The sequence below is a fragment of the Nerophis lumbriciformis genome, linkage group LG09 (assembly GCF_033978685.3).
Source record: "Nerophis lumbriciformis linkage group LG09, RoL_Nlum_v2.1, whole genome shotgun sequence".
In the NCBI taxonomy this organism is placed as follows: Eukaryota; Metazoa; Chordata; class Actinopteri; order Syngnathiformes; family Syngnathidae; genus Nerophis; species Nerophis lumbriciformis.
In genome coordinates, this window is record NC_084556.2 from 36,681,684 (window position 1) to 36,704,969 (window position 23,286).

The following is a 23,286-nucleotide window of genomic DNA, read 5'->3' on the forward strand; positions in this document are numbered from 1 at the left end:
ATTTTGATATATTTTTTTTTATCTTGATGGATTGAAAATTGAAGTGAAGTGAATTATATTTATATAGTGCTTTTCTCTAGTGACTCAAAGCACTTTTACATAGTGAAACCCAATATCTAAGTTACATTTAAACCAGTGTGGGTGGCACTGGGAGCAGGTGGGTAAAGTGTCTTGCCCAAGGACACAACGGCAGTGACTAGGATGGCGGAAGCGAGGATCAAACCTGGAGCCCTCAAGTTGCTGGCACGGCCACTCTACCAACCGAGCTATAATAAATTAACACCAATTAGTTGACTAATGAACATTATCACATAATTTATTCAGTATAAATAACGACAAATAAAGATAGAATACTAATAACCGCAACATGTAAGTGTAAAAAAACAAAAACAACAACATTATGATTTGTACATTTTCAGAATGTGCTTGTTCTATTTTTAAACAAAGAAAAGTATGGAGTTAAATTACTGCCAACGTCCTGCGTCTGTGGACTTTTGGCAGTAATTTAACTCCATAGAAAACAATCTGAAGTTGTCTTTATTTTTAAGTTATCGTGCCGTGATTTTACAAGTCCGGCCCACTTGGGAGTAGATTTTTCTCCATGTGGCCCCCAATCTAAAATGAGTTTGACACCCCTGCTCTACCCTAATGAGTCATAACGCCATTAAATACTACAATACATTTAATATGTATTTATTTGAATTAGGACAATGCATACTCATCAACATAGAGCAACAATGTAAATATGCTGGAGTTAGCACAATAGTTAATTTTCATCCGTTGTCCCAATAAGTTTAAGGTTCAAGGGTTTTATTCGTCACATGCAGAGTACACCACAGTGAAATGCTTTTTTCCATGCTCTTCAGATATTGCGTACAGTGGGATCCAAACACTAGTTGCTGAATCTAATAGACTAAATACAAAAAATACAACAATTTGAATAGCTCTGATGTACATTAATTACAAGACAATAAGTTGCACAATAAGTCCCAGTAGTTATGGTAGAAGTATCAGTACAAGTAAAAGTACAGTAGTCACATACAGTACCAGTGCAATATCAAATAGTATAACAGTATATACAGTATACACAGTATATACAGTATAGGAAGTTGTAAGTTATTCTTTCTTTGTACTTTTTTCGTCATTGTCTTTCCCTGCGTTCCATTCTGATTGTAATAAATGATCGACAGTGCAAAGTAAAAAGTATCGGTATATGTGATACCTGCACTTATTTGGTATCGGGTCGATACGAGAATTGCAGTATCGCCCCAGCCCGGCTGTGTGCTAGCAGTATCTGTGGGCGTGTTGACGGATAGCAGTGGCAGCTGACTCAATACTTGCCAAACTGCGGACTGTCCAGCTCACTACTTCCGTGACGCCCGACACGGTAAATCTATACGTTTGATCACTAATAAGCAATAGAGAACTAGAGAAGTTAGCTAAGTAAAAGCGTTAGTCCGATTCAACCGACAAGGTTGCGCCCCCGGCCAGTTAGCTATCTTATTAGCTTTGTGTTAGCTAAAATTAGCTACGAACGTCGCTGCTGTACGTCGGCTCCGTCCTCTATAACAACACTCTTAAACGGAAATATCTTTATAATGTTTTATCACGACCCACGTCGTGTGTTTCGCCATCGAGTTAATTTGATAAAACTAGACAACACAATATTAGTGACAACTTGACGACCCAGGACAAACGTTTACATCCTGGTAACATTTTGTAATGTGATACACATGTTTTAAAAACTTACTGTTGCCCGGTTTGAGAGCTTTTGGGGAGCCATAAACAAGTTATGCAACTACGCAAACTTTAAACAATTGTTCCGTCTTTGTATTCATGGGTGTGGCCGCGTTTTCCCCATCCAAGATATATTTTAATATTATAATGGCCGTGTCATATGCAGCATTGAACTGTAGTGGTGGCCAAAGTGCGGCCCGCCGGCTGTTTGTAGCTCGCAGCTTGTTTTCGATTGGCTCTTGGCACAATTTTTAAAAGTAGTTTGAATTTGTTTTGATAATATAATTAATATTATCAAAATAAATTCAAACTACTTTAATATTCGTCATCGGATGAGTATGACGATTCTCCTGGTAGGAGTGTATCCCTTTATGTAGGATGCCTGTGCGTGACTTTGTTTTACGTGGGGAGACTGGTGCACAGACAGTCACCACACGGTTTTTGACAGAATCGGGTCAGGGTCCAGTGGCATGGAGTCCAAGACGACTGGGGGCCCTTTTCTGCTGCAGCCTTCTTCCGCCATCGCAGCCGTTAGACTTAGACTTAGACTTCCTTTTTATTGTCATTCGAATTTGAACTTTACAGCACAAATAAGAATGACATTTCTTTACATAAGCTCATGGTAGTGCAGGATAAAAAAGCAATAAGGTGCATATATAAATAAATAAATATATACAAATAATATATAGATATATATATATATATATATATATAAAATATATAAATATATATAAATAAATAAATAGATTACTGTACAGATAAATATATTGCACTTTTTCCACATGCGTCCACGTTTATGGATGTATGTTATATTGTCTTTTTTATTCCAGCGAGTTAATCCATTTTGGGGGGATTTGAGGGTATAATTTAATTATCATGCGTTAAAGAGTCTTAAGGCTTAAGGGAAGAAGCTGTTACAGAACCTGGTGGTTCTGCTTCGAAGGCTGCGGAACCTCTTTCTAGAGTCCAACAGTGAAAACAGTCCTTGGTGGGGGTGGGAGGAGTCTTTGCAGATTTTCTGAGCCCTGGGCAGGCAGCGGCTTTTTGCGATCTCCTGGATAGGAGGAAGAGGAGTCCTGATGATCTTTTCCGCCGTCCTCACCACTCTCTGGAGAGACTTCCAGTGGTGAGGACGGCGGAAAAGATCATCAGGACGTTGTGGTAGTTCTTAAATCTACCGTCTTCCGCCTGCTCCGCCGTTGAGGTCTTCACCGTATCCCTGGCTAGGGGGCAGTCAGGTACTAGGCCTTTGCCAAGGGCCACCTGGGGTAACAGTAGTACAATAATGGAAATGTCAGTACCTTTGTCACATTTTAACACTGCCTCTGTACTGTTCGTGACGTGTCTTGAATTCATAGACTAGGACAGATGCGGCCATATTGCTAGCAGCTGCTCTTTGGCAGTAGGTTTTGCAGACTAATGGTGTTTGGTTGGTGTGAGTTTTTTAATCCAAACCAAAGCGAAACATAGGAGCTTCTCTTCTCACTTTTTTGATACCAATTCATCTTTGTGTTTTGTTGGCATATAGAGAACATATAAACCCTTTATTTATTAAATCACAATTGTTGAAATTCAACGATTTGGTGCATTTGCAAACAGCTAAAATGATGTATAAAGCAAACTATAACCTGCTGCCCAATAATGTACAACAATTCTTCTCAACAAAAAAGGAGAAACCTTAGAGGAAAATCTAATTTAAAACATTTGTATGCTCGTACAACACTTAAAACCTTTAGCATATCTGTATGTGGAATTAAATTATGGAATGGATTAACCAAATGTATTTAAAAAAAAGCACCAATATGATTCAGTTTATGAGACTGTTCAAACTACAAGTGTTCACAAAGTACACATAACAAGAATTATGATGAACATCTTGAACCCTTTTTTTAATTTTTTATTATTGAGACAAATATTATTAATGTATTTAATATTTGTTTGCTTACTATAGTATGTTATTTATTTGTTCACTGTTCTGTTACAGAGAACAAGGAAATTGGATACATTTGCGATGGTATGAAAAGGGGTAGGATTCAATAAGCTCTGCTTCTTCCTACACCTTTTCGGACATGCTGTAATGAAACAACTGGAGCTGTTTGATGCATTACATTGTATTGTATGCGTGTTCGAAAGAAACTGAATTAGAAACTGAAATGAACTGGTTTACCTTCCTTTTATGCTCTCTATCTGTTCTAGTAGCAGTACATTGTTGACATCAAAACTCCCGCCGGCTCTCGCTGTAAAATTATTTAATGTAACGTAAAAATGCTGCAGTTACATGAGCCACAGCCTAAACATTAACATTATTATATAAACAACAGAAAATTATATTGTACAAAAAATGTTTTATGTCGTAGTACTTCAGTATATCGCTGTAACACAAAGCTACGATATGGAAGTTGCCTTCATCTTAGCCTACCGTGACCAACATTTTGATTTAAATACGTTTTTGTGGGATGTTTGAATTGTGCATAAAGTTGCGTTTCCTCAAAATCGACAGGTCTATGACTAATTTTCAAAACATAAAATAATGACTTGCAAATATGGCCCAGGAATTAGTCCAAGATAACGTCTTTCAACCTTTTGTCACTTAATTGTGTCATTTCCAGCCACACTAAAATTGAATCTTAACTTAGGATGTCCCAATTCAATATTGATATTATTGGATATTTGTTCACCATCAGCATAACACATAACAGTGTTTCCCACAGGGCAGGCATCTATTTGTGGTGGTGTGGTAGGGGGGTGGCGGCGGCAGCGGCGATGACCAAGAAGAACGCGGAGTTGGAATATAATTACAACACTTTATGTACATATTTATTTACAGATTTGAACAATTAACATTAACAATCACTGAAATATATTTATTAATTGTGGTTCTTACAAAAAATATATCTTATAAAATATAAAAGCTAAAATGTCTCTTAAAGCTCTGCCCCTTTAATTAGTGCATACTAAATCATTTAACTTTAGCCTACTACTACAACCATATTATTTACCAGCAACACAAAGTGAAACAGAGGCTGAGGTGTATGTTTTGTCGTGGTCCTCTCTATAAGAATATAAATTAGGACCCTTTTCATGAGAAAAGTGCATTTCTGATCTGACCCTGCTTTATTTTTCAGTGTTTGCTGAGTCTCACCTGTTCCCTCCGCCCTAATTTTTCTACTTGCCCGACTTCTCAAATCTACTTGCCCCAATATTTTTACTTGTCCTGCCTAGGTTTTTTTCTGTCTGTGTAGTGCTCATGGCTTATATCTTACTAAAATCCTTCCCGTTGACTATTTACAACACTACACAGTATTTATTATTATTATTATCTATAATTACATTTAAATGGCATTGCATACATGTAAAATTAAATGCTATTTCACATTATTTGACCAGTAGCAGTTACACTCATCTGAACAGGTCAGCCATCTGTTTAAAGCCCGATCACAGTTGAAATCTTGAAATGAAGGGCCTTTAATGGCCAAAACATTAACCTGGACAACATTTTAACAGCTGGTTGGCTCAGATTTTATTATTTTCATTGCATTCACATGCTGCAGTGGACAGTGGACAATTTAGCTTCAGTATTAATGTAGTATTTGAAGCACCGTCTCCACGTGTGTTTATTGACGACAGGGTTATAACCTGGACACGTTAGCTCGTCGGTATGAAAACAGGTGATTGTTATTACGTCCCTCTGCCCCGGACCTCAAGTCAAACAGCGGCGGTGTTAATGAAGCAGCGTCAGGCTGCTCACCGTCAGTGAAACGCTCGGTGAAATCGCGGATTAACGTTAAATATATGACGAGCCGCGAGCGATGCAGCTATAACCTATCTACCATAACCTATATTACCCTCGTATTTTGATCCCGTCCGTCCGTCTTCGTCTTCTTCGTCTTCTTCTTCTGGCCCACCAGGTGAATTAAGTGCTATTGGCGAAGTTACAATGCATAGTAGGCTACCGCCACCTACTGCACCGGAGTTGTAACTACAAGGTACATTCACAGACAGTCCCATTGCTTTTATGAGCGGTAGAGCGAGTCAAAAGCCGAAAAATCAATTTGTGGCGGACGTAATTCTTTCGTGGCGGGCCGCCACAAATAAATGAATGTGTGGGAAACACTGCATAAGTACTGTATCACATTATATCGGCTTGCATGTAAAATCTCCGATACAAGCAGTACTGCAGTGTGTTTACTTGTGCAAAGCTGGACAGCCAGTTAACATCTTAATGTACTCCAATAAGCACACAAGGTTGGTCTTTCGTGTATTTAAGACACATCATTTACAAAAGGTAAACATGGTAGGCTACTAGGAACTAGCAGCTACACAACAGCTAAGCACACAACAGCACACAAGCTAGACATAGCTAATTAGTGTTCTCAATTGCAGTCTAAAACAGCACATTTGTCAATATAATATCATATAATTATGGCTGCATATTACTTTCAGATGCAAAGTTTCCAAGGCAGGAGGAGCATATTAGAAAGTATCCAGTAACACGTGTGCCGCATCATTCCGCTTATAAATAAATAAATTATTGTGGCCACTAGGAGTCGCCATAAAATAATTACCACTCCCCCACAATGTAAAAATGTCATAAGTCCATTCTAGATGGTTCATAATAAATAGGTTAGTATTTTGTATACCTATTCTCTTTAATTTTACCCGATCAAGCCATTTCTAACATTCCACACTACAATATAATAAAAGTATGTAAGACTATCATATCAGATCATAGGGCTGCATGATTCTGGCCAAAATAAAAATCAAGATTATTTTTATCAATTTTGAAATCACGATTATTTATTTGTAAAACATATTTTTATTGAACTTTGTATTTAAAAAAAAACTATGTGATCTGGGCTTTCATTTCAAAATGAAACTTAACATATCATTTATCAGTTATAAAATAGAATTTACAAAAGAAAAAGAGCTAACTCAAAATAAATATGCCATTGCAGAGTGCCATCTTAAAGTGCAAACAAGTGAAAGATTATGCACAAAACGCACATACTCCAATGAACACACTGTACTGCTCACAGTAGTATAGGACATGTATTTGCCAAATAAAACGGTATTACATTAATTATTTATGCGTGTCGGATGGATATGGGGTCCCTCGGTGCACGGTTGACGTTCCAGTAGTCTGTACGTCGGGTCTTTGCGCCGGTGGCGGGCGGACGGCTCTGTGAGCAACCTTAACTCTCTTTGGATTATTAGCTTCATGTCGCGGGCAAACAATGGCAGTTGAGGAAAGAAGGGAAGTGTTTTTAATGCTTAACCTGTCGTCACAACTCAAAAATGTGTTTAAATGTGCACACCAATGCAGATTTGCCGGGCATCTTGGTTTATACTTTCCGGGTTTGCGGGAACAAGCGGCTGGATTCCTAGAGAACGATGAGGCGTGCGGGCGTGTTCCGGGGTTAAAATGTGGGTCACTCTACGGGAGAGAAGGGCACCATTGTAATCATGCATTTATTTTTCGGAATATTTTTGGGAGCTACAGGTGGCCGGCAGTCACCCTCTCACTCACTCTTATTCGCTCACATGCGTCCACTGTCTTTCGGTTGCCCCCTGGTGGTTGGCTGACTGTTGTGGAGCCTGCTTATTAAATGTTAATATCGCCAGCAATCACCCTCATTTAATTGTTGTGGACAAAATCTTGATCACGATTAAAATTTGATTAATTGTGCAACCCTATCGGATCAATACCGGTATTAGCCAACATATAAGGCTCAAAATATCAGTGAATAAGCTGTTTTGGGACACCCCTACTTTACTAACTTTTACTAACTCAAACTTTAGCCTGGGAGGTAAAACATTTGTGTATATTTTGTACTTTGAAACATCGAACTGGCCAAAATCACATGGATCACAATTTAAACGTATTGTTTACTATTTCACTTCATATGCATGACATTAACATATGGTTTCTGCGTTTGTGTTTCACAGCTGACTGAAGATGTTTGCCAGAAAGTTAATTGGTGGCCTGATTAATGTCATCGGGTAATAACCTGCAAATATAAACTAATTCAAAAGCCAAAACATGCAGTTTGTAGTGTCAACTTCTCACTTTGATTTGATCATTGCAGGAACATCGACCCAGCCCAGTTTATTCCCTCTGATCCTGTGAGTGACAGCCATTTCATTTTGAACTCATTCTGCAAATTGCTGCACAGTTACTTCAGATGATATTAATGCATATCATGTTGCAGCCTCCACCCCGCAGACCTCTTGCATATGCCGAGCAGCATGAGAGTGATGAGGAGAAACAGTTCCGCAGGGTTTTCCAGCAGTTGGCTGGAGATGTGAGTGTGTTACTGATTACTATCCATTTGTTTCACTGTACTCATATCTACTCTACTCTTATTTACTGTATCAATTCGGGCTGCACAGTTCTGAGACTTTTATTGCAGTATATATAAATATGTTAAGTCAAGCTGGACAATATGTTTAAGTGGCTCTTACGCTTTTAAATGTTAAATAGAACCAAATTCAAGGCCATGATTAGGGAGGGTTGAATAGTGTTGCTTTAAGACATTACTTGCACAATAACCCCTTAGCTTTTCGGTCCGGTTCCTGCTGTTTACATCTTTGCCATTATGGTACTGAGTATTTATTCCTACAGTAGCCAAGCACAGGTTTTTGAGAAATCATACGTTTTTTTTCCAGTCTTACTCTGAAACAGTTAACATGTCCCACACAATCAACACCGTAACGCACCTGGGGATGTAACGACATCAAAATTACATATCACGGTTATTGTGACCAAAATTTTCACGGTTATCATTATTATCGCGGCCTTGTTAAATGTGCTCAAAAAGTAATTATACACATACTGAAATCTTCTAATCAAGTTTTATTTTAAAAAAAAAAATGGTAGAAAATGGATGGATGGAAAATCAAAAAAGACTGCTTTCTTGGCAGAAAAAACATAACATTTTGATTAAGCTTCATAAGAACCATATTATTTTTATTTGAGTGTTCAAATAAGTTAATCTTCTTCCATTTTTAGTTGTACACATTTTAAAATTGTTTTTGATAAATGCAAATTAGTTTAAGTCACTTTGCTTCATTTCCGGTTAATGTGACAACACACAAGTTCGCTTCCTGTAAAGGAGTAGGATCACATAAGCTTTGCTTCTTCCTACTCCTTTTCGGGCATGTTGTGAAGAGAAATGAAAAATATGTGATTTACCATCTTAAAACTGTATATTGTACATGTCCGTTATAAAGTTTGAAGACACCTCTTTCTGTCAAGTATAGATTGATCATTTTGTGCTAAGACATCGCAGCATTTATGTTCAATGTGAATATTCTATCTCAGTTGTTCAGACAGTAATATGTTTATACATGTTTAGATGGGAATGTGACGTTTTCTAATGGGGAAAGATGTTAATGTTTCTTATGTTCACGTTAGCATTTAAGGTAGCTAGCAAGCTAACGCTAGTCAGTACTTAAGTTTATCAGTATAGTTATCAATCACAGGTTTTTGCGAATTTTAATTCAATACGGTAATACTAACCGTGGGGAGTTTTACCTATTACCGTTTATTGATACATCCTTACTAACAGCACAGTAAGGGCAATGTCGCCTTATCTTAATGCTTTTATATATTTTATTAGTAGAGCTGTGCCGATCGATCTCTCACCGATCAGTATCAGACGATTTTCTTGAAAAAGTATGTGATCATCATTGCTGATTAATGGCTTTCAATGCCGATCACAAACGTTGTGCACTTCTTGCTACTATTGTAGTTATTTTTGTCACCCGGCTGACAAGCTAGCAGCTAATTATGTGTCTGCATACACAGTGTGGAGTTGCTCCCCTAAGTTCATAATAATCATCTCCATTATGGCAAATAAATATAAAAAGGCCAGCTTTCCATTTTGTTGGTGTGTACAAACGAATCGATTGATGACTGACCCTTGACTGCTTTAAAGAGACTGCAACCAGGACATTAAAACAGGTGTGCCAGCCTTTACTTAATTTGCAGCCCAAACTAGTTTTGTGAGTGATTAGTGCAGACAAGGCTTCTTTACCTTGTGACCTTTTTTGTTGACGATAACACACAACTGCTAGTGCAAGGAGGACCTTGGCTTACAAATGTTTATAATTCTCTAACCTTTAGTGTACATTGAACACTGCATGCACACGGGCACAATGTTTGTTTTATTTTTTGACAGGACATGGAAGTGAGCCCAACTGAACTGATGAACATTCTAAACAAAATCATTGGCAAACGTGAGTTCACATTGTCTTGTACAGTTTTGCACGCATTGTTACACTTTTTCGTTTTATCTCCTGCCCCACTCATTTTTTCTCTGTCTGTTGTAAAGCAAACTCGTATAGTATAATATTACACAGAGGAAAAATTCAATTTACAATCTCTCTGTTTCAGATGGAGACCTCAAGACGGATGGTTTTACAATTGAGTCTTGCAGGAGCATGGTGGCAGTCATGGATGTATCTTTCTATTGTTAGCGGGCTTATTTGTTGTGTTCCACAGATTGTTAATGTAGAACCCGTTTGATTCGTTCACGCTTTTGTCGACATGATATTTTGAACCCAAAGGGGTGATTTTCTATGAACAGGGTTTCCACTGGTCTTTAAAAAGCATTAGAAGTCATTAAATGGATTCTGTGAAAATTAAGGCCTTAAATGGCATTAAAAAGCATTACATTTGTTGTCCACAGGCATTAAGGAATGCAATACAATTGTAGGCCTGGGCTGATAGTCAATAAGTCAATAAATGGAACGATAAATGAAAATTACCTCAATAACTTTGCCGTCCTGAATAATTGCTACGTTTTCGTCTCTGGCTTTCAAACTGCATACAAGATGCATCACTCTGAGCACCTGAGCATGTTTATTCGACAGTAGAATGACATGAACAAAGTAAGCCTCTTTTTAGTCATCCACAATCTTTGTTTCGGTACGTGCAGGCAGGACCTACTTGCAATTCTCTACCACACATTTTCCTGTGTGTAGTAACGGTAGCGACACTGATTTTAATATTAGAGCTGGAAGTAATCATTTTGAAACAACGGTCACTTTTAAAGTATGCATTGCTTTGAAAATATAGAAAGAGAAGTTCATGAAGGTGGGCTGTGTCAACCTCTTAAATTGTCATAATAAACTGGCCAATCACAGTTCTTTTTTTTCCAGCTTTATTTGAACAATAATATGTACATTAAATTCAAACAATCGAAACTCAGAACAGAAGTAAACATGTCTCTATACATTTTTTCAAAATATGTACATAGAAAAATGTAAACAAAACTACCATAAGGAAAGAATACACAAAATGAACATGAAACATATGCAAGGGATAACAGAAGGCAACAAAAAAGTATTAATGTGTAAATATACATATATATATATCCATCCATCCATCCATCCATTTTCTACCGCTTATTCCCTTTTGGGGTCGCGAGGGGCGCTGGAGCCTATCTCAGCTACAATCGGGCGGAAGGCGGGATATATATATCTATATATAGATATATATATATATATATATAAACACATATACATACATATATGTATATATATAAACACATATATACATACATATATATACACATACATATACATACATATATGTATATATATATAAACACATATATACATACATATATACACACACATATATATATGTATATATATATATATATATATATATATATATGTGTGTATATATATATATATATATATATATATATATATATATATATATACAGGTAAAAGCCAGTAAATTAGAATATTTTGAAAAACTTGATTTATTTCAGTAATTGCATTCAAAAGGTGTAACTTGTACATTATATTTATTCGTTGCACACAGACTGATGCATTCAAATGTTTATTTCATTTAATTTTGATGATTTGAAGTGGCAACAAATGAAAATCCAAAATTCCGTGTGTCACAAAATTAGAATATTACTTAAGGCTAATACAAAAAAGGGATTTTTAGAAATGTTGGCCAACTGAAAAGTATGAAAATGAAAAATATGAGCATGTGCAATACTCAATACTTGGTTGGAGCTCCTTTTGCCTCAATTACTGCGTTAATGCGGCGTGGCATGGAGTCGATGAGTTTCTGGCACTGCTCAGGTGTTATGAGAGCCCAGGTTGCTCTGATAGTGGCCTTCAACTCTTCTGCGTTTTTGGGTCTGGCATTCTGCATCTTCCTTTTCACAATACCCCACAGATCTTCTATGGGGCTAAGGTCAGGGGAGTTGGCGGGCCAATTTAGAACAGAAATGCCATGGTCCGTAAACCAGGCACGGGTAGATTTTGCGCTGTGTGCAGGCACCAAGTCCTGTTGGAACTTGAAATCTCCATCTCCATAGAGCAGGTCAGCAGCAGGAAGCATGAAGTGCTCTAAAACTTGCTGGTAGACGGCTGCGTTGACCCTGGATCTCAGGAAACAGAGTGGACCGACACCAGCAGATGACATGGCACCCCAAACCATCACCCAACCATGCAAATTTTGCATTTCCTTTGGAAATCGAGGTCCCAGAGTCTGGAGGAAGACAGGAGAGGCACAGGATCCACGTTGCCTGAAGTCTAGTGTAAAGTTTCCACCATCAGTGATGGTTTGGGGTGCCATGTCATCTGCTGGTGTCGGTCCACTCTGTTTCCTGAGATCCAGGGTCAACGCAGCCGTCTACCAGCAAGTTTTAGAGCACTTCATGCTTCCTGCTGCTGACCTGCTCTATGGAGATGGAGATTTCAAGTTCCAACAGGACTTGGCGCCTGCACACAGCGCAAAATCTACCCGTGCCTGGTTTACGGACCATGGTACTTCTGTTCTAAATTGGCCCGCCAACTCCCCTGACCTTAGCCCCATAGAAAATCTGTGGGGTATTGTGAAAAGGAAGATGCAGAATGCCAGACCCAAAAACGCAGAAGAGTTGAAGGCCACTATCAGAGCAACCTGGGCTCTCATAACACCTGAGCAGTGCCAGAAACTCATCGACTCCATGCCACGCCGCATTAACGCAGTAATTGAGGCAAAAGGAGCTCCAACCAAGTATTGAGTATTGTACATGCTCATATTTTTCATTTTCATACTTTTCAGTTGGCCAACATTTCTAAAAATCCCTTTTTTGTATTAGCCTTAAGTAATATTCTAATTTTGTGACACACGGAATTTTGGATTTTCATTTGTTGCCACTTCAAATCATCAAAATTAAATGAAATAAACATTTGAATGCATCAGTCTGTGTGCAATGAATAAATATAATGTACAAGTTACACCTTTTGAATGCAATTACTGAAATAAATCAAGTTTTTCAAAATATTCTAATTTACTGGCTTTTACCTGTATATATATGTATATGTGTGTGTATATATATGTATGTATATATATAAATAAATGATAAATGGGTTGTACTTGTATAGCGCTTTTCTACCTTCAAGGTACTCAAAGCGCTTTTACACTACTTCCACATTTACCCATTCACACACTGGTGGAGGGAGCTGCCATGCAAGGCGCTAACCAGCACCCATCAGGAGCAAGGGTGAAGTGTCTTGCTCAGGACACAACAGACATGACGAGGTTGGTACTAGGTGGGGATTGAACCAGGGACCCTCGGGTCGCGCACGGCCACTCTTCCACTGCGCCACGCCGTCCCATATATATATATATATATATGTATGTATGTATGTATGTATGTATGTATGTATGTATGTATGTATGTATGTATGTATGTATGTATATATATATGTATATATACACGTGTGTGTATATATATATGTATGTGTGTGTGTGTGTGTGTGTATAAATGGATGGTATGGCAGGCCATCAAAAACACTTAACAAAACTCCCATAGCAGTTCTGTTAAAAAAAAAAAAAAAAGAGTATAAAATACCATGTGAAAACATATGAATCCAGGAAGGTAAACGTTATCAAATCTCTTATTATACCCACTCTTCTTATGTCAAGTGTGCATCTGCAATTAATTTAACTTATATTTTGGTTATGTTGACAATCACTTGTGTAGCCATTTTAAAGGAGATTACTCTTCGTAACCTTGACCTCTTAGTATCTTTGAATAGGCAAAGAAGTAAAGCTTAGTGTCGAGTGTTACAGGGTGAGGTACGCGGTCTGATATGCGCCTTAGGCAAATAGAGCAGAGAATGTGACTAACGCTGTTTCAAGTTGTTAACCTTAATGCTATTGTAGAGCGACAGCACTGGAAAACTTGGCTTCCATGAATTCAAACATCTCTGGAATAACATCAAAAAATGGCAGGCAAGTATAGCGCACTCGATGTATTTGTTGTGCATGGGTGTTTCCATTCTGCACTGCACTGCAGTTGCATTCCTGTGGTCATGTTTAATCCCTTACCAGTGAGTCATAGAAGAGAACCCTGTTGTTGAGCAACAATGTCAGCAGAGTTAGTCTTTCTAGAATGGCATTGTGCCAGTGTAGAGAGTATTTAAAGGAGAACAGCACTTTTTGAGGGAATTTTTGCCTATTGTTCACAGTCCTTATGAGTGACAAAAAGACAAAAATATTTTTTTTGCATTTTAATTTGTAATATTCGGCTCGTTCTAGGTGGCTAGCAATGCAGCTAATGGGATCAATCTATTTTGCCTCTAAATCACTTCGAAAATGCATCTAAAAACCGCTAACAATATCTCATTTACGTTTGTAACTTGTATAATAACCAAGCTGTAGCGACATTGTTATTGTAAGAGCAAACACTGAGGAACTCTTTTTCTAGTTTAGTAACACATTGCCTTGCGACAGCATGCTACGGCATTAGCCTTAAGCTAGCTACAGCAAGAGGTAAGCTAGATACCGCGTCAACAGCTGAATGGCTTTGGTTTTTGTAATGCACAACAATGCGATAGGACACCAATGTGTACTGACTAAAAAACATGAACAATCATATTACAGTATCTGTAAAGTATTAGCCCACATTTCATGTTTTGTTTGTACACAGCTAGCTTGACAGCATATGCACTGTAGTTGTAATAACGAGCAGGACGTGTTTGATGTATCATGATCAATATTATAGTGACTTACTCGATGGACAGTTGTTTGTTTGGTCAACTGGAAATGTGTTTCTTTTCATTTTGGATAATCTCGCCATTTCGGACGGCATAGCTTGGCTCCAAGCTCCACATTTACAGTGTCAAGTCAAGCCGACCCAACTCTCTCGGCTTCCGTCTACTCCAACGTTTCAAATTCTTTTAGTGCTCGCTTCTATAAGTTCATCCTCCGTATATTCAGATTCATAAAGATAATGTTGTGAATCCTCATTTGTCCAAAAATAGTTGTCTGTTACCAAGTCTGCCATGATTAAAACACACACACGCTTTGGTTCTGGGAATAGGAACACACTTTTGTTGCCGGATGTCGGAAGTGCACTGCTATCGAATCGGAAATAAATGCGTTGAAGAAAGAAGTTCTGGTAATGCTTATGACCAAAATACGGTAAATATTGAACATATTACATACTGTTATGAACGTGTCATAACATATACATTATATATAAAGACTTGCAGTGTGTACACAACAGATAGGGGGTTTTAAAGTTGTTTTAGAGGCTACAATGGTGACTCCCAGTAGTCGCATTTTGCAAGGTTTTTTTAATCGTCTTTAAAATGCTAAAAAAAAAATGTGTGTAGTCCCCCTAATGATTGTGAATGATAGGCAAAATTCCCCAAACAGTGCAGTTCCCCTTTACTACAATTAAATGTGTTTTAATTTCATGTACACAAAGTCCCATGATACTTTGAAACACATGCCATCCCTTTAACATACTAATAATAAAACAACGTTTGAAGGAATATTGGAATATTTAATCAAATTCTAAAAAATCATGTTCAGCAGCAGCATCCCTGTTAGTTTAATTGAGAACTACCGGTACTTTTTACAAATTTTTAAACATTTTAAATATATCTAAAACCACAATATTATTTTATCTTATTGTTTTTTCACCTTGAAAAGATACAGTAATGTGCCAAATTCTGTACCTGGATACTTCCAAAATCAACTTCCTCATGCTTGTTTTTTTCCAGGGAATATACAGGGACCATGATTCAGACGGCTCCGGTTATATTTGTGCACAGGAGCTGCCAGATGCTTTCAGAGCTGCTGGTGAGTTTAGATTCTGCCATATTGATATTTAAGAGTCTTGGAAATTGACTGATGTCAATTTTCATTAATTAATCTGTTCCAAAAGATCAGACTAGAACGTATTGGTATGAAAGCTGAAGCAATTTTCCCATTAAAACATAAGGTAAATTTGATTCCAGTAAGCTCTCCTTTATCGCTAGGAATTGGTAGGCCTGGGCCGATATTCGATAAGTCAATTAACCGACGATAAATGAAAATTAAAGTCGGTAAGTTTTCCAGCGTCAATAAATCGTCATGTGCATGCTTCAAGAACGTTCACGCTTTTCGTCGCTTTTAGCGGCTACGTGCGTTTGTAGCATAGCGGAATGAAAAGAAGGGGGTGAATGATCTTGTCCTCATTAAGTGCCTTTGACTCTTTGTTCAGTGATGTGCAACCTTGAGACCTCCGAATTCGGGAGATTTGGGGGGGGGGGGGGGGGGGTGTATATATTTTCAAGTATTTCTTATATATATATATCTTCATCCATCCATCCATTTTCTACCGCTTATTCACTTCGGGGGCGCTGGAGCCTATCTCAGCTGCAATCGGGCGGAAGGCATATATATATATATATATATATATATATATATACATATATATATATATACATATATACTGTGTATATATATTTATATATATATATGTATGTATATATATATATATATATATATATATATATTTAAAACCCGTTAATGAATGAGTGAGTATGTCCGATCGTCCACCGTGTTCAATGGAGAAGTCTGATCTACAAAATTTGTAGGCAGCATATCCCTTCCCCTTCGAACTGTCCTGGATGAACTGAAATTATTCATTATCATTTTGGAACTTGCAAGCATACGTCTTCTTCTTACTCGTCGTTGCCATGTCTCTTCTTCGTTTTTCTGCTTCGTCTCTGTTATGTTTTTGGACATTACTACTTCCCGTAGTTTTGAAGCAATGCATGATGGGAATCCGGATGTTGTGTGTCAGTGTATTAACGTGCCGGCTGGAGTAAACACACGCTGAGAAATAGTTCCGTGCCTGTCTACTTTATGGGTTATAGATAAACCTATGGATAACAGAGACATATATAATAGTCTCCTTTTCAGGTGAGAGAGGACGCTAAAGGCAGTGCCTTTAAGGCACGCCCCCAATATTGTTGTCCGAGTGGAAATCGGGAGAATGGTTGCCCTGAGAGATTTTCGGGAGGGGCACTGAAATTCAGGAGTGTCCCGGGAAAATCGGGAGGGTTGGCAAGTATGGATGTGGGCCGCAGGCGGGCTAGCATCAAAAAGTGCAACTAGTTAGCATTTAGCAGCTAACATGGACAAAATTGACACAAAACCAAATGCCACCACACCAGTGTAGGTATAGTTTACTTTAAATGTGCGCGACTACAACAACGGCCACTTAAAATACAACCACTCGACAGTCCATACTCACTTTGCACTCACTTTGCATTTGGTGAAGAAGCCAGGTGACAGGTCAGTGTAAACAAAACGGTGCAAAGTAGTGTGCGCTCACAGACGTACAGTACTTCGCGAAAGACATGCTGCCATTTAATAGCATTTTGTCAAAGTGCTGTCATGTTTGCCTATGACCTGTTAATACATTTGTTTAAACTGTATGTTTATTTTGTTACTTTAAACTTTTGTTTTTGAAGGTCCTAACTTGATTGTCAGGTCAGCAATGTACAACTCTGCCTCTGCCTACATGTTCAATATTGAAGGGCAACTTTGTTTCTCAATACTTTATTTAGCTATTTTATTTATTGTTATGATTGTGTATTTTTGAGCCCCGCTACACTTTCCTTAATATAGTTTATTAATTAATAAATTATTAATTAATTATATAAGTGCAAATGTTTGCTAACAAAGTATACTGTATTATTTGTTAGTTGTCTTTAACTTGGAGAATTTAACCTTTTCATTTCAATTACAACGTTAAAATACACAATAAATACAAGTTTATTGCATTTGAAAGGATATTCATGTATTATTATTATGTATTATCATTAAATCAATGGTTAATTTGGTCTCATAAATATAATGGCAATAATATCGTTTAAAGGCAATTATTTGTATGTCAATATATCAGCAAGCAGAGTTTGTTATTGGCACAGACCTATCCAGGCATGACCGTGTTAAATTAATTCCCGCAAAATACTAATTATTATTTATAAGTTGAATATTTCCACAACAGGCACATACAACATGTTTACAACCTTCTAAATAAGGGTTTTAACATCATGAGAGACTTCAAATAACACCTTCATTGTTACCTTTACACTTCATCCATCCATCCATCCATCTTCTTCCGCTTATCCGAGGTCGGGTCGCGGGGGCCGCAGCTTAAGCAGGGAAGCCCAGACTTCCCTCTCCCCAGCCACTTCGTCCAGCTCTTCCTGTGGGACCCCGAGGCGTTCCCAGGCCAGCTGGGAGACATAGTCTTCCCAACGTGTCCTGGGTCTTCCCCGCGGCCTCCTACCGGTCGGACGTGCCCTAAACACCTCCCTAGGGAGGCGTTCGGGTGGCATCCTGACCAGATGCCCGAACCACCTCATCTGGCTCCTCTCGATGTGGAGGAGTTCAAGTACCTTTACACTTGTTTTACCTAATATAGGAATACTGCCTGAAGCTGAGCCTCGATACTGATCAGCATGCTCTGATGGGTTTGGTCTCATCCAGTGACTAATACTGTAGTATTGATATTTTTAGGTAATTTAGCCATTTGTATGCTTGAAAATGCCTATTTTAAACCAGAAATAGGTATTATATGTGATGGTGAAAGCTGCAAACTTTGTGGCGAGGGAAGACTGCAATTCGTTCCAGACACCCCAAATTCATGTAGAAAACAATGTCAAATACTGTATTCATTAGGGGTGCACAATATTTGTCATGCCTATATAAGAATTTATGATAACCAATTCATAAAAAAAGGCTCCAATCAGGCGAGATTACCTGTACTTGGCTGTAGGTGTGTAAAGGTGAGCAAGTCAAGCGCTCCTTCTCTCCTACTCGCCATGCTGTAAGCCTGTCGTAAACTTCCTCTGAGCTTATTGTAAACATGTTGATCGTGTTGGACGTCTTCACTGATTTAGAGCAATAATTTTTGCTTACTGTTTGTACCAAATGTTCTCCAAACATTGCGCTAGAAAGGATTTGTCATCGTGCTTCAACACATCAAACCTTATCAGCCATTTGAAATGTCAATATCGCTGCAACGTTGTTTTGAAAGCTCAAAAAGACGCCTGCTGTTAAAGTAACTACCCCAAAACAAGCCACAAAGAAAGGTCTGGGGCGTATTTCTACCGCTGCAGTGTTTAAAAAGTACAACGGGGTTGCCAGTCTTTCTTATCTTCTGGTGTGCACAAACTACTTTAGAGTTAAATCTTTTTTTTTTTCAATAATAGGTTGAAATAAATGATCAGTTTTGGTTTTTAGAAGCAGAAAGGTATCCGTATCGATTTGGAAAAAAAATATTGTGCATCCCTATTACATAAACATGAGGAAGAAAATGTATAATTTAACATTTTATTTACTTTCACTTTTATTGAAAATTCTTCTTAGCAAAAAGAATGAGCTGTGAGTGAGTAGGGAAGGCGAAATCCATGCAAATGCCTTCATACTTTGCTGCAAGTTCTTTGTGAATTCAACAGGTTTCTCACCTTCTTAATAAAAGTGCTAGCAGACGCAACTTTTTTGGCCCCATGGCTGATTATTTTGCAGTCATACTCAATAAAAAAAACACAGACTGCGTGACCAAGGCGTGGGATTGTTTTTTTGGCCACTTGATTCTGTGGAATGGTACGCAAGTTTTGGTCATAGGATAATTTAGACGGTGTATGAAAACCAAGGCAACATTTTGTTGAAAAGTAAGGTGTTTGAAAACCGGTATGCCTGCCAAATAACAGTAATTACAAAAGCCTGTTAAAACAACATGGTTTGTTTCTTCCCAGCTTTCCTTTTGTGTTCTTTGATTTAATTTGAGTAAATGTCATTAAAAATAGTTCAAAGGAACCTGTGATGAATTATGTCTTTTCTGACTCATAAATGTTACAATGTTGGATACTGGTGTTAAACAATGCCAATGCATCAAATCATATGTTCATGCATTTTTGTCTGAGCTTGCACACAGTTTGAGATGCCTTTGTTTGCGGGTTTTTGCAGTCCGGCTACATTGTGACGTCACAGCGAGGTGGACGTACTTATTTAGACATTAAGTAAACCTCTCAGCTAGACCTCTGGAGAATAAAGTAATATTTTCATCTAATCGTGGCATGCACATAACACTGTCGTGCGACACGTCGTGACATAAATGCTGTTAAAAACAGCTTTTTTTATACAGGTCTCAATCCATCGGAGAGTGTGCAAGTTAACTTAATGTGACCAGGTGACTCCATATAATGTTTATAAAGTTTATTTTTGATGGTATCTAGGGGAAAAAAAATTGGCGACAACTTCAAGATATATATTTAACTGTGTACATTATCAAAATATAAATGATGATACTTATGGAGATAAGGGTGTAGTTTAATTTGCAGACAGACTCAAAAAACGGGTTATAAATGTGACTGTGCAGCAAAATTTACACACAATTTACATCAAAGCAAATCCAATTCATATGATCTAGAGTACAAGGAGGCGTTTACATTGTAGATTAAAATCATCATAAGACCCCTTTAAGCCAGTAAAACGGTCACAGTGTTAAAATGTTCGCCTTTTCTTCAGGGTTTCCTCTCAGTGAGCAGCTGTTCCAGATGCTAATTCGCAGATACAGTGACGAGAGCGGAAACATGGATTTCGACAACTACATAGGCTGTCTCGTAAGGCTGGATGCCATGTGTCGTAAGTTTTTATACCCGGCGTCACTGTGCTTTTCCATCGTGTGATCCCTGCGCTGAATGACTGATTTAGTTTTGACATTGTTCGTTTCATCTTACTCAGGTGCCTTTAAAACACTGGATAAGGATAACAATGGGACTATCAAAGTCAACGTTCAGGAGGTAATCAAAGCTTACTTTTGTTAACTATTTTTAGTTTGATCTGATACTCAAAGTTATCTCTGTATGCTTTTGTCTTTACAGTGGCTTCAACTGACCATGTATTCTTGAGTTCAGAAGAATATTCCTGCTTGGAATCTTTGTTTTTAGATGTTACTTCTATATACATTTTATGCACCTCTTATCAACTTCACTTTCTTTCTTTTTTTATTTCTCCCACTCATTTGTCTGTGAATGTTATTTTCAGATCAATGCATGATCACCAGAGCATTGCTCTGCAACAGCTGTGCCACACTACTAAGATATAAACAATGTAGTCAACCCAGGGAAGCACAAACAGTTTGCTGAAGACAACTTAGTTTGCCAATGTGATTGCGTGTTAAGTTTGTGCCACAATCACTTTTAATCTGCACCCAAGTCAAAATGAAATGTGAAGAGGGTGTCCAGTACATGCGGCATGGCGTAGTGGGTAGAGCAACTGTGCCAGAAACCTGAGGGTTGCAGGTTCGCTCCCCGCCTCTTACCATCCGAATATCGCTGCCGTTGTGTCCTTGGTCGGGACACTTCACCCTTTGCCCCCGGTGCCACTCACACCGGTGAATTGAATGATGAATAATAGGTGGTGGTCGGAGGGGCCGTTGGCGCAAATTGCAGCCACGCTTCCGTCAGTCTACCCCAGGGCAGCTGTGGCTATGAAAGTAGCTTACCACCACCAGGTGTGAATGAATGATGGGTTCTACATGTAAAGCGACTTTGGGTACTTAGAAAAGCGCTATATACCGGTAAATCCCAGGTATTATTACATGCACATGAATTTCATAAACACTGTAAAATGTCAAGTAGCAGGTCATGAAATTTTCATTTTATTCAACAAATTTAAGGTTTTCAGTTTAAAATGTGTACGTTCCACTTTTTAAAAACTTTTTTCCATTGTATGTCACGAGACATAAAGCTGTCGATTTTAGTACACTTCATTTTTAATTCATTTTTAATTTGTGACAAAGCGGCATGGTTTGAAGTATAGCAATAAGGTGGAAAAATGCATGAGCCTATTTCAATATCAAATCTGATTACTATCTTTGGTCACAAACTCAAATCCTAGTCCACTGTGATCTTATTACTAAAAAGTGCCTGCTTAAGTGGGCATCAACATACATGATTGTCAGTTTAAAATTTGAGACCCAAATTAGCAATTTCTATGAAAAAATGGTCAGTTTATGTTGACGTGTTGCAGCATTCTTAGTTTTTTGGGATATGAATATTAAAACAGCTGACGTTTCCATTCAATTCCAATTCTTATGGGCATGATTCTATTGAAAATCAGGTCTTGATTCAACACGATTCTCAATTCTAATTGATTCTCACAATATATATTTTCTGGTATATAAACAACAATAAAACCTTTTTAAAAACAGGTCACAAAAGCTCCCGTTGACTGCAGTACGCAACTATTTTAAATAGGATTATAAAATATAATGATAAATAAATTGACCATCCTGCTTCTGTCTCTTGTAAAGTAATTCACAAGCAATAATGGATTTTAGTTTGGATTTTGGCTATGTCGACAACCACTTAGGTTGACGTCAATGAGCTATCAGAGGGATGTTGACTTAAACAGGTTCCACTGCATAGAATAAAGTGTTATAAAAAGTATATACATCAATTCATAGAGAGTACAATGTAATGTAATGTCACCTCATATTCATAGTTTTAATAGTTAATTGACTGAAAGAGTTTGTTGTATAACCAAGCCGTTTCACACGTGGTTTTAATTTGTTTAAAGATAAAAAGACATGGGATTTTTTTTTTTTGACATGTTGACAATGTGCCATTTTCTGTTCAGCATTAATGCGACACCTTACCGCTTTTTATGTGTACTATTTGTTACCTGCACATTTGGTGGATAGTCTCCACCAGCATAGTATGTGAAATCATTATAGGTGGCCACATTTGTATGCCACTAATGCATGCTGGCAATAATTAAGGTGCCTTTTTCAAAGTTTGTTATTGTAGATGTCGCCCATTTAAACTGCTTGAGAAAATATGTATTTGTGCTGTGTTGGGAATAAAGAAGGTGTGGTCATCATGTTTGGGTTAATTTAACTTATTTATGGAATACTGTGGCAGATATAAACTACTGCTGAATTAACTGTACTGTTTAAATATGCATAGGGGCAAAACAAGCGGTAATGGCCCCCCGGGCCTCACTTTGGACATTCATGTTATTAACAGGCAGTGTGATACAGGGGCCTTATCAGCGCTTAGCTATTTTTTTACTGGAGCTCGGCATATAATGATGGAATTATTAGGAAATACTCTGTATAAAAATCTTAAAGTGGACCTCGCATATTTAGATTTTTCACTGTGGATACCCGTAGCTTAGCATATATACGCCCTATTAGTTTTTTTGTGGCATTTCTAATGTACAGTATGTATGAAAAA

General features: G+C 37.8%; 1 protein-coding gene across 1 annotated transcript; it reads left to right on the forward strand.

The window, feature by feature from the left end:
- The first annotated feature begins 1,269 nt into the window (after window positions 1-1,269).
- capns1a (calpain, small subunit 1 a) lies at window positions 1,270-22,930 on the forward strand. The gene is made up of 11 exons (XM_061963247.1): window positions 1,270-1,387; window positions 7,684-7,737; window positions 7,824-7,860; window positions 7,947-8,039; window positions 9,918-9,975; window positions 10,133-10,197; window positions 13,919-13,987; window positions 15,766-15,844; window positions 20,573-20,689; window positions 20,789-20,847; window positions 20,929-22,930. Exons 2-11 carry the CDS (start codon window positions 7,694-7,696, stop codon window positions 20,953-20,955), a joined length of 648 nt encoding a protein of 215 aa, XP_061819231.1. The 5' UTR covers window positions 1,270-1,387; window positions 7,684-7,693; the 3' UTR covers window positions 20,956-22,930.
- Window positions 22,931-23,286: the final 356 nt, after the last annotated feature.

Coding starts and splice junctions, on each gene's coding strand:
- capns1a (XM_061963247.1), top strand. CDS start 7,694: ATGTTTGCCAGAAAGTTAATTGGTGGCCTGATTAATGTCATCGG. Junction 7,738..7,823: donor GGCCTGATTAATGTCATCGG/GTAATAACCTGC, acceptor TGATCATTGCAG/GAACATCGACCCAGCCCAGT. Junction 9,976..10,132: donor AAACAAAATCATTGGCAAAC/GTGAGTTCACAT, acceptor TCTCTGTTTCAG/ATGGAGACCTCAAGACGGAT.